General features: G+C 39.6%; 1 protein-coding gene across 1 annotated transcript; it reads left to right on the forward strand.

Moving 5' to 3' along the window:
• The first annotated feature begins 16 nt into the window (after window positions 1–16).
• On the forward strand, window positions 17–12440 carry NHLRC3 (NHL repeat containing 3). The gene is made up of 7 exons (XM_071448546.1): window positions 17–202; window positions 1222–1371; window positions 2257–2404; window positions 2912–3112; window positions 4275–4366; window positions 6230–6342; window positions 6826–12440. Exons 1-7 carry the CDS (start codon window positions 155–157, stop codon window positions 7052–7054), a joined length of 981 nt encoding a protein of 326 aa, XP_071304647.1. The 5' UTR covers window positions 17–154; the 3' UTR covers window positions 7055–12440.
• The last annotated feature ends 2353 nt before the right edge of the window (window positions 12441–14793 follow it).

Below are 14793 nucleotides of genomic sequence, written 5' to 3' on the forward strand. Positions count from 1 at the left end.
GCCGCCGCGCCGCCGCCGCCGCCGGTCTCGGTCGCGGCACGGCGCGGGAAGCAGCGGCCGCCGGGCCCATGTGGGAGGGGCGGTGGCCACGTGGCTGCCATGGCAACCGGCCCTGCCCCCAGGAGGCGGGAGCGGCGGCGGGGCCGGGGCTGCCATGGCCGGGACGCTGCTGGCGGTGCTGGCCCTGCTCGGCGGCTCCCAGGTGCGCGGCGGCCGCCCGGGGCTTCGTGCCAGGGCCTCCGGTTAGGGTGGGCAGCGGGGAGGGCCCGGCGGGGCCGCTGCGAGGGGCGGAGGTGCGGGCGGCGCCCCGGAACCCGCCCGCTCTCGGTGGCTCCTGCGCCGCCTGTGGCTTGTGGGTTCCGGGTGGAGGCTGCGGCACTGGGCGGCTTCGCAGCACCGCCGAGGTAGTGCCTGCGCGGGGCGGCCCCTTCCCGGGGTTCCTGGCGGCGTGCTACGCCCCAGCGGGGAGAAGGGGGTTTGTGGGTGACCGACTTCCCGCTGGATGCTGGCAGGCGTTCTCCTTGCTTGACGGCTCGTGGGTTTCCTTCGTGTTAGCCCGGCCTGTCCGTCCGCAGCAATGTGCCATCAGTGTGTCTGTCCCCTGGTCCCGGCAGGGCGAGGGGCACAAGTGTCAGGTGGCCCTGGGCCTTCAGGGTCGGCCGCGTTACTTATTAGCTCTGTGCTGAGTGCTCTGCTTCAGTGCTTACTTCCCCTGTTCTGCTGGAAAATAGAACAAGAAGGTGGAAGATTATTTATTTCCGTTATTGTTTAAAATGTATACGTTGACCCGAATCTGACTGTTCCTGGCATTTTACACTTCTCCATTTCCAAGGTGTCGTTTTCATTCTTAACCTGTATTTTTTTCTTTTTCTTATTTTCGCATCTTGAAGTAGCTACTGAATCTGGTGCATTTGGAACCTTCTGTACTATCTCATTTTGGAGAGTGATTCACAGATATTAACAGCAGCTGTGGTGTAAGAAATTTCAGGGTGTGTGTTTTGCCTTCCAATTCCAGAGTTCCCCAGTCCAAAGGAGTTGATTAGCTAATTTTCCGATTGTTGAAGCTTTCCAAACCCCTGGCTGCAAGCCTGCTTCTATTTATCTGTCTTGTTAATTTAAATTGAGTAAATGAATTTATGATGCTTTTACTTTCAGCTGCTGTTTCCTTTGATCCCACCCTCAATGGAATTTAACTACTATATATTTATTTTGTATTCTCAGGTTTTAAAAGCAAAGAACTCCTCACATTGGAAGGGAGAGCAACCGTTGTACAAGCTGGACATAGGCTGGCCTAAAGCTCCAGAATACTTCACTGGCCAAACATTTTGTGTTGCTGTTGACTCTCTCCATGGTTTGGTCTATGTAGGACAAGTGAGTGGAAATACCATATTTCTCTCTGTGTTGTTTCTGTGGCTTTTTGCCTTTAAAGCATCTGGTTAAGATTAGGATATATATGTGTATGTTTATTTACATATATTTAGATATTTATATATGTATGAATAATGATTCTATCAAACTCAGAGAAAATATAAACAGAGCTGTCTCTGCTATATCTATTTTTCTGGCAGTTCTGGCACAACATTTGTTTGTGGGTTTTTTTTAAAGCATTACATTTCTGTGGTATGAATGCATGATCCAACTTAACTGAGTTACAGCAGCTTGTTCCCTCAGCTGTAAGATAAAATGTGATTCTGGGGCAACTGAATCTTCCATTCTTTGAGGCCTTGTCCCATGAAATCAAAACCACACAGCTCTTTCAACCTCCAGTACTTGAAGGTAAATTATTTCCTCTACCCAGGTCCATGTGTGAGTATCTCTAGGCCATGGATAAGACATTGTCTCCATGGGATATGGTGGGAATGTCGTGTAAAGCACAGTATGAGTATTTGAGTGCCATGCAGCTGATAAGCACTGTTGCAGTTTCTCATGCCCATTACACTGGGCACACTTTTCAGCAGGAACACAAAATCACAATTCAAGCTGAAGACCAGAATAGTTGCAGGCACTTGGCTGCTCTGAAGGCTGGACTCAATGTGATGTAAGGTGACAGTCTAGACTGACTGGAAAGTTTTTCATACTAAATTTAGACCCATATCTCTTTTTCCTTTTCTAGCTGGAAAAAGAGTTCCAGCAGACAATCGTGTCAGGAGATTCTTTCAATTCATGAAACATTGCAAAAACTTCACAGAAAGGAATTTTAAACTGTAAGATTGCTTACTTAATATGTTTTCTTTAGAACTTTTTTTACCTTTTCAGCGGGGAGACAATGTGCCAAAGGTACTTGTATTCTCAGAAGAAGGCTATTTTCTTCACTCCTGGAATGATACAGTTGAAATGCCTCATGGTATCTTTGTATGGAACACTGCAACAGGAAGTTCAATATGGATCACAGATGTTGGAACAGGTATGCATCATGGTGATATGAGAAATATTCAGAGGGGAAGAAAATGTAATATTCTTTTAAAAAACTTACTTAAGTCTCTCAAGCAATTCTGAGATAGATTTGTGCTTCACTTGATATGAACAAACTTCTCATGTGCTGCACAAAATAGTCTGAAGTTTCATGAGTGGTGCTGTGTGTCTGCTTAGAGCTGCTGAGCTTGGTCAGCACTCCTCCCTGCCACCCAGAAGTATCAGGGAAAAAAATCCTGATAGACATAAGTTTAGCCTGGCTAGACCTAGGTTTAGTGATCCTAATATAGTGGATGAATAGTGTCACAGCCTGTGGATTTACTAACCCATTATCAAATAGACTTTTAGAATTTATTATAGAATTTTGTCTGTTAGATTTAAAACATATTAATATCACTTACTTTTGAGTATCAGATCTTCAATCTTTGCAGTCAGTTTTAATACTTACATTTTGTTTTGTTAAGATGTTTTTGCACTTTGTTTTTTTTCCTTGATTCAGGGAAATACGGACACACGGTGAAACAATATAGCCCTTTGGGTAAACTTATGCAGGTCTTGGGCACACCTGGTAATGCTGGTTCAAGTTTGATTCCCCTGCAATTTGATCAACCAGCAGATATCTTTGTGGAGGAAACTGGAGAAATCTATGTTGTTGATGGAGACGGAGGAATGAACAACAGATTGCTCAAACTATCAGATGGTATGGAAAAAGGAACTCTTGCAGTAGTTGACCACTGAAAACTGGATTTTAAATAATATGGCTTGGGAATATTTTTAGGCGAGTACTGGGCAGAACTGTCATTTAACTTTAGCTTGAAGACCTTATTGAATCAGAACCTGTTTTACTGCTTGCTACTTCAGGAGAAATCTCCTAGTCATTCGTGAGAAGAGGCTGAGAGAGTGACTTTGTTCAGTGTCCTGGTTACCCCAGGACATTCAGTCTCCAAGAAAGAAAGCTAAGGGGGATTCTTTTTACTGTCTTTAGTCACTAAAAGGAGGCCACAGACAAGACAGAGGCACATTTGTTTTGAGATATACAGTGAAGAATGAGGAACACAGAGCAAAAGATTCAAGAGGGGTGAATTTCTGTTTGATTTTTGTTAGAAAGCATTCAGAGGAAGGGTGGTCAGAGAGTGAATGACAGGGTCATCCAAAGATGGTTTGCACTCTCCATTCCTGTAGATGCTCAAAAACTGATGAGTTATGGGCAACTTGATCTAACTTAAGAGTTGGATTTTTTATCAAGGCTAGTTCTGCTTTGAGGAGCAGGTTGGACCAGGCAGTGTCTGGAGGACTTTTATACTTAAATTGTTCTGTGATTCTAATTAGCTTGCTCATACTCGTCCATTAGGGCAGTGACTAAAGAGTCTGCACATGTCTACAGGTGGAATAAGTGGAGGACCTACTGTTTCTCCATTTTCCTATCAAAAAGCAGATACTTTCCTATTACTTAGTTTGCAAAATGGTAAATGGTTAAAAGTGAAAACTTCCAAGTAACAAGTTTTAAAAATCAATTTAGGAAATAAATGAATAGCATAATTGGCCAACTTCTTTTTTTACCTTTTTGTATTTTTTTTAATTCAGTGTTTAACAGAACCTTGGATTATGGCTCTTGTGTATTACTGGCTACATTTTTGTAACCATAATCATGAAACCACTAATAACAATCCAGTCATCACTGTAGTAGTCATGTTTTCTCTGAGATTTATGTATTGGGAGTACTTGTTTAAACAGTTTAGAAATCTCACCTTTTACAAACTATCCAAAGTAACTTTGCAAGAGATTGACTTAAAAACTGGTTTATTTGTTGTTTTCTCACTGTGATTTTTTTACTTTTATTTTTCATGGGGCTCACTGTTCAGACTACAAAGAGTTATGGCTGACTGGATCAAATGGGAGTGGCATTGGTCAGTTCAAGATTCCTCACAGTGTAACAGTGGATGCTTTTGGACGGGTAAAGAATTGAGGAAATTTTTTTATTTCATCTTCCAGCAGACTTGTTTATATGTATTTGAACAAAACAAAGCATATTTGTTTTTTGTTTAAACTGTTGTGATCTGTGTCACTTTGTGGGGTTACAGTTTTCGGTGTGATAGTCCTGAGCTGAAGTTTCATAGTGCAGATTCTGTGGAAGCAGCTGCCTCCAACGTTAACACCAGGATCCTGACCACTTACACTGTCAGTGTCCATGCAACAACAGAGTGTTCTTCCTGCAGGTTGCCATTGTGAGACTACAGGAGAAGTGTGTTCTGTAGTAAATAAAAGCACTTTTGTTTCTTCATGTAGAAGCAGCAGCCTGCTCGGGCCATCCTGACCTTGATTAACAGCTCTTCTCCCATGGGAAAGTACATACCAAAGGATCGAGTCCAGCCATAAATAGCTGTGCTTTGATGTAAAGAAAACTGGGCAGTGAATGTGTGGGATGAATGATAAGAGCTAGAAACATCGGCTCTGCTCTTTTTGGTTTTTTGTGGTTTCTTTCTCTCTCCTGCTGGCTGGCTGTGTAGTTGATCCTAAAACTTGCTCACAGAAGAAGCACAGAAATACTCAAGTGTGTTTATTAAAGACAATCCTGCTAGATGACAAAGTGGTGGTCCATTACCCTCAGTTGCTACACTTCAAGGGACTTTAATTTCATATTTTGAAATTCCAAGTAACCTTTAGGTGATAGTGAGGCTCTAGCTAGGTTGTGGACATTATTCTCTTTTACATGCAGCTCAAGGCATTCCAAGAGTCTGCTTCTGCCAGGCATTAATTGTAAGTCTGGCTTTTGGTCTTCTGGTCCTAGAGAGGAGTTATGCAGTCACTTCCTAATCTGTTTCAGGGAAAATAAGATTGCTTCACTAAAACACCACTGGTTGAAGCTAATTCTGCTGATGCTGTCTGAATCAGAATAAGAAGTGTATATAAAAATCAATTCTCTGCCAAAACTGGCAGAGTGGGAGAAAAAAGAGGAGGAGCATGGTCACTTTATGCTGCAGGATAACCGTGAGTTTATTCATTCAAAGAGAGTGACTGGGATAAGCTATGATTTTACTGCCAACATAGTGTGGACCATCATTTTAAGTTGAGAATTAATTGTTTATTCATAAGAAATCTAAGACAATGCTTTCATAGTGCTTCATTTAAAAACAGTGATGAAAGGTCTAAGTTTATGTTTACTGCTTCCTTTTTGGTGATACCCCAGAAAAGTCATGAAGTTTACTTACCAGACTTATGACTTGTCAACAGCTAAAACTTCAATGATTGTTGTACAAAAAATGCCTTCATTGGAACTGTCTAGTGGTATTGCTAGCTTGCAGTGTTTGTGAACCCAGTTAACACAGGGTGGGACAGAGACAAAACTGGTTAGACAAAACCAGCTAAACATGCTCTAAGTGTTTAAATGGCTAAATATTTGTAGTAGTATTAGGCATGTCAGGAGTGTTTGCAGATCACGATCATGAAATGAGACTACCATTGGAAAAAAATGCAGGTGACAGACCTTTAGACAGATCTTCTGAATTTAATAGGTGGAAATATGTCCTCATTGTAGGGATAAAAATCCTACCAAATATGTCATATAGCTACAAAAAAAGAAGAGAAGGGGCTGATTTCTCTGTTAAAGTAGTATAAAATAATTTCTGTTTGTTAACTTGTAGATCAGTTTTGGTTTATATCTGGCAGTCTGATCTATTGATTTAGTTTTGAATGGGAAGGTATGCATTCTTCCAGGGTACAGTCTTCCATTTTTACTACAGGGAACTTTGCTCTCATAGGAAACAAATGCATTTAATTTGTTCTCTTTGTTGACAGCCATGATTTTTCTTTTTGATAGGTATGGGTTGCAGACAGAGGCAACAAGAGAATCCAAGTTTTTGATAAAGTCACAGGAGAATGGCTTGGGTCTTGGAATGGCTGTTTTTCAGAAGATGGACCCTATTCTGTCAGGTATTGCTGAACAGTTCTAGAAGCACACAGTTATGTAAATAAGGTGTACTCTTACTGGTGAATTAAAATGTTGATATTTATGCCTGCTGACAAGGAGTTAACCAGTGAAATAAGGTGCTGGGTTCCTAACGTGTGCAAAGATTTGCACAGTTGCATCTTGACAGGGAAATCCTGGCTTTATAGCAAGCCCTGTAGATTTGAGTGCAGGATTGGGAGATTCACTTTAAAGTTGTTATGTTATTAATCTTACTCTGTTGCAGCTTTTACAGGAAGAAATATTTTCTTGAACAAGTTTTCTGTAGCATAATGTGTCTCAGTAAGCAGCCATATGAAGAGCAAGGCTTACAACTTAATTCCCAATGTTACATTGCATTTTGTTTTGGTCGTAGCCTTCAAAATCGTGATTGTTAAAGAGATTTTGTTTGTGTTAAAATGAGGTGCCATATGGAGTTCATAGTTCAAAAATATGTGTATATTTCACAGGTTTACTGCCGATTACAAATACCTGATTGTAGCTCAGCTGAATATCAACCGGTTGGCAATCTTGGCAGCACCTCCAGTCGGCTCCATTGGGGACTGTGCCATAGTCCACAGCGTCCAGCTGGCTGATGAAACCAAGCCACACCTTGTGGATGTAGACATGAGGAGTGGAGCAGTCTATGTTGCAGAGATTGGAGCCCAGCAAGTACAAAAATATGTACCCTTAAGCTGATGGTTTCCCACAACTGCTGTGGCACAAGCTGTGTGACATCTAAGACCTATGACCTCATTTCCTTGAGTTCTTTATGGATTGTGTTTCCTTAGACAAGCACAGAACTGCACAAGTGCTCCCAGAACTGTCAAACTAAGACTCTGGCCTAGCTGTTCTGGAGTTCTGGAGAAATACTTGGTGTTGACCTGTTACTTGTTTAAGTAATTGTATTGTGACTTTTACTTATGTTCCAATTATAAAATGATAAGCATTTTAATTTTATTATATAAAACTTTATAAACACAACTGTTCATGTTAAATGTATAGAGCCAACCTGGGGCTCTGCTTAGCCTGTGTTTGTTGTTAAATGGTCAGAAATGTCTAAAAGAAGTTCTATAAATTATTTCCTGAGAGAAGAGCACTTCATTGCAATGTTTCTGCACTTTGTTTTCTGAATGGTTGTGCTGATACTGTCCAAGAGAGAATATAAGGATGTGTCACAATGTTAAATTAGATGCTGCTGGATATTGGTGTCAGTACTGGCATCTGCCTTAGGTAGTTAATGACATAAGTATTGAAATCTGTTTTCAGCTCTAGCTAAAACCATAAAGTCTGTAATAAGCTTGAGCTAAATTGATATTAGACACTTCAAACTAAATTAAAAGTATCTCCACAGCAGCCAAGTACTGATTCTTAACTAAATTAGTTCTTAACCTTATTTGATTTATATCAGCATGAGTTTTCAGTTCCATAAGATTTCATAGTAGAACATATTGAGGTTCAAGTTGTGTAAGTTCCTCAAGAAAAACAAATTGCAATTTGCTATGAAAGTCTTAATCAGCAGTAGGGACTGGGAGACATATGATTTTCTTCTGATTTAATTGAAGCTCTGTCAGTTAACAGCAAAGCATCTGGTTTCATTTATTTCCAGAACTCAGACTTCATCAGCTTCATTAATGTATAGAGTTAAGTTTCTTACACTATATTATAGCAGATGTCTCTAAGCTCTGTCCTAAAAAATCCTGCTTCTCCATTCCCAGAACAAAGTGGTTCTCCTTTGTTTGCATGTTGCTACAAGATTTTAAGTTCACTTTATAGCATAGAGGGAACCAGGTATGGGAAAAATGAGATGGGGAAAATGGCATGGCAGAAATGAAACCGTGTATAACTGATTACCATGGTAAAACTGTGGATCCACATTCCGTATTTTCTAGCTCTTGGAAAAATATGAGAGGATTTTTGCTGTTTCCACACATTTATTCTACTGTGTGGATTATTTTAATGCTAATTACCAGCTAAGAGAGGTTGTTTTTTCTACTTTCTTAGAAACGGAATATGAAAATGGAATTGTACTGATGGGAAATACCTACTTCAGTGAATATTGTCAAAAGCAAATGCTACTTAATTTGGTAGGTTTCAACCTATGATCCCAAACTTGTGAGTCAGCAGATGGAAAAGCTGTTCAGAAAATTCAGATTCATATTTTCTCTGAAAAGTAACTCAGCTACGGAGCCCGACTGCCTGGTTTCAGCACTATGTGAGATTAATGCACTAAATGTGAAAGCTTTGTTGTTGGCTACATCCACAGCAATAAGACCAGGTCCTACCTGGGGCTGCCCTCACTCAAGCCTTAGAAGCAGAACTTTAAGGTTATACACTAGCCAATATGGTCCATCACTCATGTGGTCTTGAATGGGAGCTAGTAAGCAATGTTTATTTGCTGAAAAAGTAGCAGTACTTCCTCTAGACCAATGTGAGTATGTCCACACAGTGTGTTGTGTGGCTTTTCTAACTAGTTTTTGACTAGCTCAGGGATCTCTGCTCTGTGTGCAATTTAGCTATTTGTTGTCTACACAAGGTGGCTTTATTTTATAAAATTTTACTATAAAATCATGATTTGAGCATATCTTGGTGTGTAGGGGGTCCAGGCATACCCATCTTTCTTCACTACATCCTCTCCTTATTTATTTTTCCTTTGTCACATCCATTTGAAAATAGAACTCCAAGCTCTCTAGGAACGTCTTTTTGTGTTCAGTTAAGCAATGTCGTGCACTTTTGGATGTTGACAAATAACTTACTTGTCCAAGTTTCTGCTTGCTGCATGGATCTGCTCTCAGCTGTTTTTCATGAGCTTTTGGCTCCAAGAAATGGGGAGCATCCATCCAGTTTTGTGTGGCTTTACTGAAATAGATCAAGGTGCCAAAATGTGCCTAGCCACTAGGCATTTGGGTATCAGTGATAACAAGGGTCAAGGGATGATTATTATTAATAATTATGAGATGCTTAGACTCTATTTTATCTCTCTGTTTATGACTAGACTGAGAAAATGATTTTGTGCACTAACTTGCTAATTTTCTGAATGTTTTCTTATGCATTGCCTTGAAACTGATTTCTGAAGAAATGCATAGCAGGGGAATTTGATAAAATAAATTGAGAGATTCGCATTAAAACACTCTTGGGTGTTTTATTTCTGTACTAATATAAATACACTCCATTGCAATGGATTGCTCTTCCAAATTCAGGGCCCTCGGCACTTAAATAAGGTATTTAATAATTTCTGGTAGCAAGATTTAAATGTAATCTAAAATTCCATGTTATCTTTATACATCACTATTTCTGTGGCCAATCTCTTTTGCATTCTGATTTATGTATCAACACAGAGACATAAATATCTCTCATATGTTTCACTCTGAGTAATTAGTAAAATGGAATGATGAGTTACATAAGTGCCAAGTTTAAAAAAGCATTTAAACTGTATACCCTTATGATGCTAATTGGGAAATGAAAAAGAAACTAACAAAACACTTCTTATACCAAATCAGGTTTTATTTTCAGAAAAATTTACTGAGCAATCTGTCTTGTTTTTAGAAGACCTAGAAGGATTTTCTATGGATTAGAAATACTTGCACAAGAAAAAAAGTAACATACTGCAGTGTTAACTAGATGAGAGAGGACCCTAAGGTGATTGCTAAAACTGTTCAGAAATCTAATTTCAGGTAACCTGTACCAGCTTTTAGATGTGAACAGTAATCACTGGAGTATTTTGCAGACCTTTTTGGGTAAGTACCGAGGTTGTTAACTGGATGGGTTTCCAGGAGGAAAAGACCAGATCACATAGTCCTCTCTCTGCACAGAATCATAGAATGGTTTGGGCTGGAAAAGACCTTCAAGATCGTCTGGTTCCAACCCCTCTGCCATGGGCAGGGAACTTTGCACTAGATCAGGTGGCTCAGATCATCCAACTACACCTTGAGCACTTCCAGAGATAGGGCATCCACAACTTGACTGGGGAAGCTGTGACAGTGCCCATGATTGTTTTGTGATGCTCAACAGCCGTTTTTTGTTTGTGTGTTCTCACAGTCAGAAATTTATTACCATATTTGGCCAAAACAGGAAATGAGGTTTGTGCGATGCAAGATCAGGTCAGTGAGGCTGAGCACCTCAATAAAAGCTGAAGGGGAGGGTACAAAAGTATGTTTGTGGGTCTGTTCATTGCTGGGAGTTCACTGCCTTTGTGGCTAAGTTCTCTGCCTTACAGTGGTTATTAACTTTTAGAAGCATTCAGTAGTCACTTATGTCAGTTAGCACTTACTTTCCTGACAGTTTGTATCCCGAGAAGCCTTCTCAAGTGATCCATCAGCCAGCAGTGTGTGCAGTCACTCAAATTGCCTGCACCCAACGTAAGAGGGCACCAAACCCCTGCTGATGCTTGGGGCACTCCGTGTGAGGACAGACCTAACAGCTGGTGCTTCCTGAACATTTTCAGTAAGTCAACAAAGGTAATTAATTGCTCCAGACTTCCTTTCTCTTTTCAAAATAGACTGCTTTAAGCATAAGCTGATCATAGAATCATAGTAATTTTGCCCTATTATACTGGATTTATGTCCATCTTTTATTTCCATGGTTTTCCTAGGGAAAAAAAAAATCAGTAATTCAGTGTCCAGAGACAACATATTATATTGTGAATTGATTCTTGTAGTCCTTCCATCCTTGGTTTCAATTGAATTAAAGTGATTGCTTTGGAAACATAATTATTTATAACAGTATAACTGTAGAGAATAATTATACCAGGAGAGCAATTCCAGTATATTTCCCTACAGAGGTGACCCTGAGTAAGATTAGAGCTAAATTTACTTAATCTCATTCACCAATTTTATTCTACCCCTCCTTTCTCAGCCTTTGATTTAAAAAAAATCTTGCTCTGGTTTTGTATTACTATTTTATTCCACTCCTTTGGGAGATTGCATCTGCAAAAACTGTATTTTCCAGTAGTTGCCATAAAAAGGTTAGAACACAGGCTTTTCTTCAGGTAAATGATTCAATATTGTTGAATCATTCAGTCTTTCAGTGTTCATAAATCATTAAATTCATGTTGCTTATATGAAATTTTAAAGTAAGAGCATATGAATTCATGCACACAGGCTGATTTGTTACTGCATTAAAGCCAAAGTAACACTGATACAAATGAGATATTGAATAGACATCTTTATCATAGTATCACATGTTTCAAGTCTTAGGAAACCACATCTAATTGTGTAACTGGATCTGCAAAACAGAGGTGAAAAATACTGCCCAGTTACAACTGGAATAAGCCTGGTAATTCAGTCTCAACTGTGGAGGAATCTCTTACAAACAAATTAAGACTTGAGAAATCTCTTTAATCTCTTGAAGAGTCTGTATAGTTAATTTTTTCCTAGCAGTCAATAAGTATTGGGGACACTCTATATTTAATCTGGATTTATTTGTTTTCAACACCCTGTGTTCTGTTTCCAGGTAGCTTAGAGATTTAATATGGCTTTTTTTTTCCTTATCACCCATGGAATCATTTGCAGATGATGACTGAGTCATTTCTTTCTCTGCTCCTTATCTAAACCATATAGTTCAGAAAACTTGACTTGCAATGGAAAACTGATAAGACTATAATTTCAAAATGTTTTTGTAGCACGTTTTAATAAAAACAAACAAATGCAGAAGAATGTTTTCTGTGCTACAGGAAGTCTGAATATTAGCTTGCCAGCACTAAACCTATCTGTGTGCTGTACAGGAGTAATGCTATCCCCCACATGATTTGGTGAGGCTGAATTTATTTCTACTACTAGCTCTCAGTACAGTACTGTCTCTGACAGTTGTCAGAGAATTGGGTGACTTCATGGTAAAGGAATAAGAATAGACCAGAATGGATATAGAGTTTTTTATCACTCTTTGCCGTTGAAGTGCTTAGCAAAATTTTCATGCTGTTAACATTTTTTGACAGGATCTTATTCAGAAGATGTGGCTGAATTTAAGTGTCAGTAAATGTCTACTTGAAACAATCTGATAAGTTACTAGCAGGTGGTCAGTTCATTAAGGTCATTAAGTATTTTCAGGAGATTTCTGAGATACTAACTTGTGCTTAGAACTGCATTAGTATCACAGGAGAGAAAAAAAAAGGCAAATATGGTTCAAAGAAAGAGAAAATCCACCACACACACAAACAAACAAAGAAAAAAAAACAAACCCACTACACCTGTGTGTGAGATTTCTGTAGATGTTCAAAAGAATTGATGACTGTACCTTGCCAATTGACATAAACCATAATGAATGAGTACTGTATTGGATATACAACCATGAATTCTATTACAACTCTTTGGAAGAATCTCCAAGCACATATGTCAGGATGATCTGGCTAATAAAGTTTGCTTAAATCTTAAAAGGGCTTTTAGCAATGTCTGATGACAAGTGTCCAATTGTGTGAAATGAAAAAGAAGGGCTAATTGTGGAAGACTAATTAAAATATTATAAATGAAGTTAAAAACTGGTTCTGTGCTGGTCAATCTATTGATAAATGTCCTGGAAATTAATTTGGAGAGTCAGGGACAGAATTTACTAACAATACTAACTCAGGCTTGAGAGTAAAGACAAAAGCTGCAAAGAGTTGCACAATATCATGAGATTGAATGGGCAATAAAATAGAAAAAGAAATATAACACTGATAAATATAAAATCAGGTACAATTAGTAAAAAGATGTCCAGTTTTATACACTGTGATATCTTTAATATATACTGCCATTCAGGAAATTATTCCAGCTCATAAAAGATGATTCTATGAAAATATCAGCTTCCAAACTCAGCAGCAGTCAGGAAACAAAGAGAATATGAACAGTACTAGGAAAGTACCAGCTGATCAAACAGAAAGCTTTGCAATGCAGTTATGTGAATTCCTAGTGCATGCCCATTTGGAACAGTACAGGCAATTCTGCCTCTTCTTCCCCCTTCTAATCTCAGGAAAGCTAAAGCAGAAATAGAAATAGTAGAGCAGGGGAAGAAAAGTCTGTTAAAAACCCTTGGCTGTATGCAGCTGCTGTGTGGGGTATTGTCAGCATTTCATCACGAAAGGCCTCTGCATGAACATAGCTGCTATAGCCCCTGCTACTGCTGTGAACTGGTTTGGCTTCAGAGCTTGGTGAGGATGTACAGATGGCTGGCATGCCACGGAGGGGTGGGGGATACACATGGGCAGGGACATGTCATGTCTGTGGTATTTTCTGAGACCCCCATCGAAGGGAGGAAATGATGAATCTGACCCCATGTTCTTAGAAGGCTAATTTATTCTTTTATGATCTATATTATGTTAAAGAATACTACACTAAACTATACTAAAGAGTAGAGAAAGAATACAGACAGAAGGCTAAAAGATACTAATGAAAAACGTGTGACTCTCTCCAGAGCACCGACACAGTTTGCCTGTGATTGGCCAATTAGTAAAAACAATTCACATGAAACCAATGAAACCTGCACCTGTTGGTTAACAATGTCCAAACCACATTCCAAAGTAGCAAAACACAGGAGAAGCAGATGGGATAATATTGTTTTCCTTTTTCTCTGAGGTTTCTCAGCTTCCCAGGAGAAGAATCCTGGGCAAGGGCATTTTTCCAGAAAATATGGCGGTGACACATGTGGTGTCTATTATGCAGGAGAAGTTAGCCTGAAAGGAAGATAAGACTTTGCAAGTATCTAACTTTTAGTGGTGAAGGTACTTCGTGAATAGAACATGCAGTCACAAAGTCTTTGTCTTACTGAAAGTCAAAAGAATCAGCGTTGCCCTCATTCCAGTCTGATCACCTTTGATGTTCCTCTCAAGGGTCATGCGCTGGGTGCCTGTGCCACCTGTCCATCATCCCCTAGACAAAAAGGACTGTACTCTCTGCATCAGGTACTAAAATATAAAATAAAAAAAAAAATTTCTGGTAACACATCTTCCACAGTCTAAAACACAAGCACAAGGTAGCACAAGCTAATTTTTGTCGGAAGATTGGAGCCCTTGAAAAATGTTGGCATTCAAACGAAGGTGCTCTTCCAATGTTTTAATGATTTCCAGCCAAGACACAATGCTGATGGTTGTGCTGGTTTATCTCATATGCATTGGTGTAGCTGGAACCAGCAGGCACAAGATGACTCTTGGCTCCCAAATGAGGCCTCTCACTGCAATGTTTGTGGCAGTGGGTGACTGGTCTGCAAGCAAATACCCGTAATTGTCTCTACAGAGATGCTGTAAAAGAGAGAAAGGAATCATACTAGGAATCATACTAGGCATGTGCTTCAACATGTGTATAAATCTTACAGTGGAAAAATGTCTTTAATCAATTAAGGAGGAGACCTGGATGTCAGGGGGAAGGAGAGGGGAGGGATTCTCCCTAGCAGAGTCCACCCAACTCTGTAATAAGGCTTGCCCCATCTTACTTAATGCCCAGTCTAATTTCAGAGCTTTTAGTAATGAAAAC

Source organism: Agelaius tricolor, unplaced genomic scaffold (genome assembly GCF_023055355.1).
Source record: "Agelaius tricolor isolate 1412-34295 unplaced genomic scaffold, bAgeTri1.0.p SCAF_26, whole genome shotgun sequence".
NCBI lineage: Eukaryota > Metazoa > Chordata > Aves > Passeriformes > Icteridae > Agelaius > Agelaius tricolor.

Excerpts from the sequence above, each read along its gene's own strand:
- NHLRC3 (XM_071448546.1), top strand. The coding sequence starts at position 155 with ATGGCCGGGACGCTGCTGGCGGTGCTGGCCCTGCTCGGCGGCTCCCAG. Across the intron at positions 203-1,221 it reads CCCTGCTCGGCGGCTCCCAG|GTTTTAAAAGCAAAGAACTC; the intron begins GTGCGCGGCGGC and ends TTGTATTCTCAG. Across the intron at positions 6,343-6,825 it reads GATGGACCCTATTCTGTCAG|GTTTACTGCCGATTACAAAT; the intron begins GTATTGCTGAAC and ends TATATTTCACAG.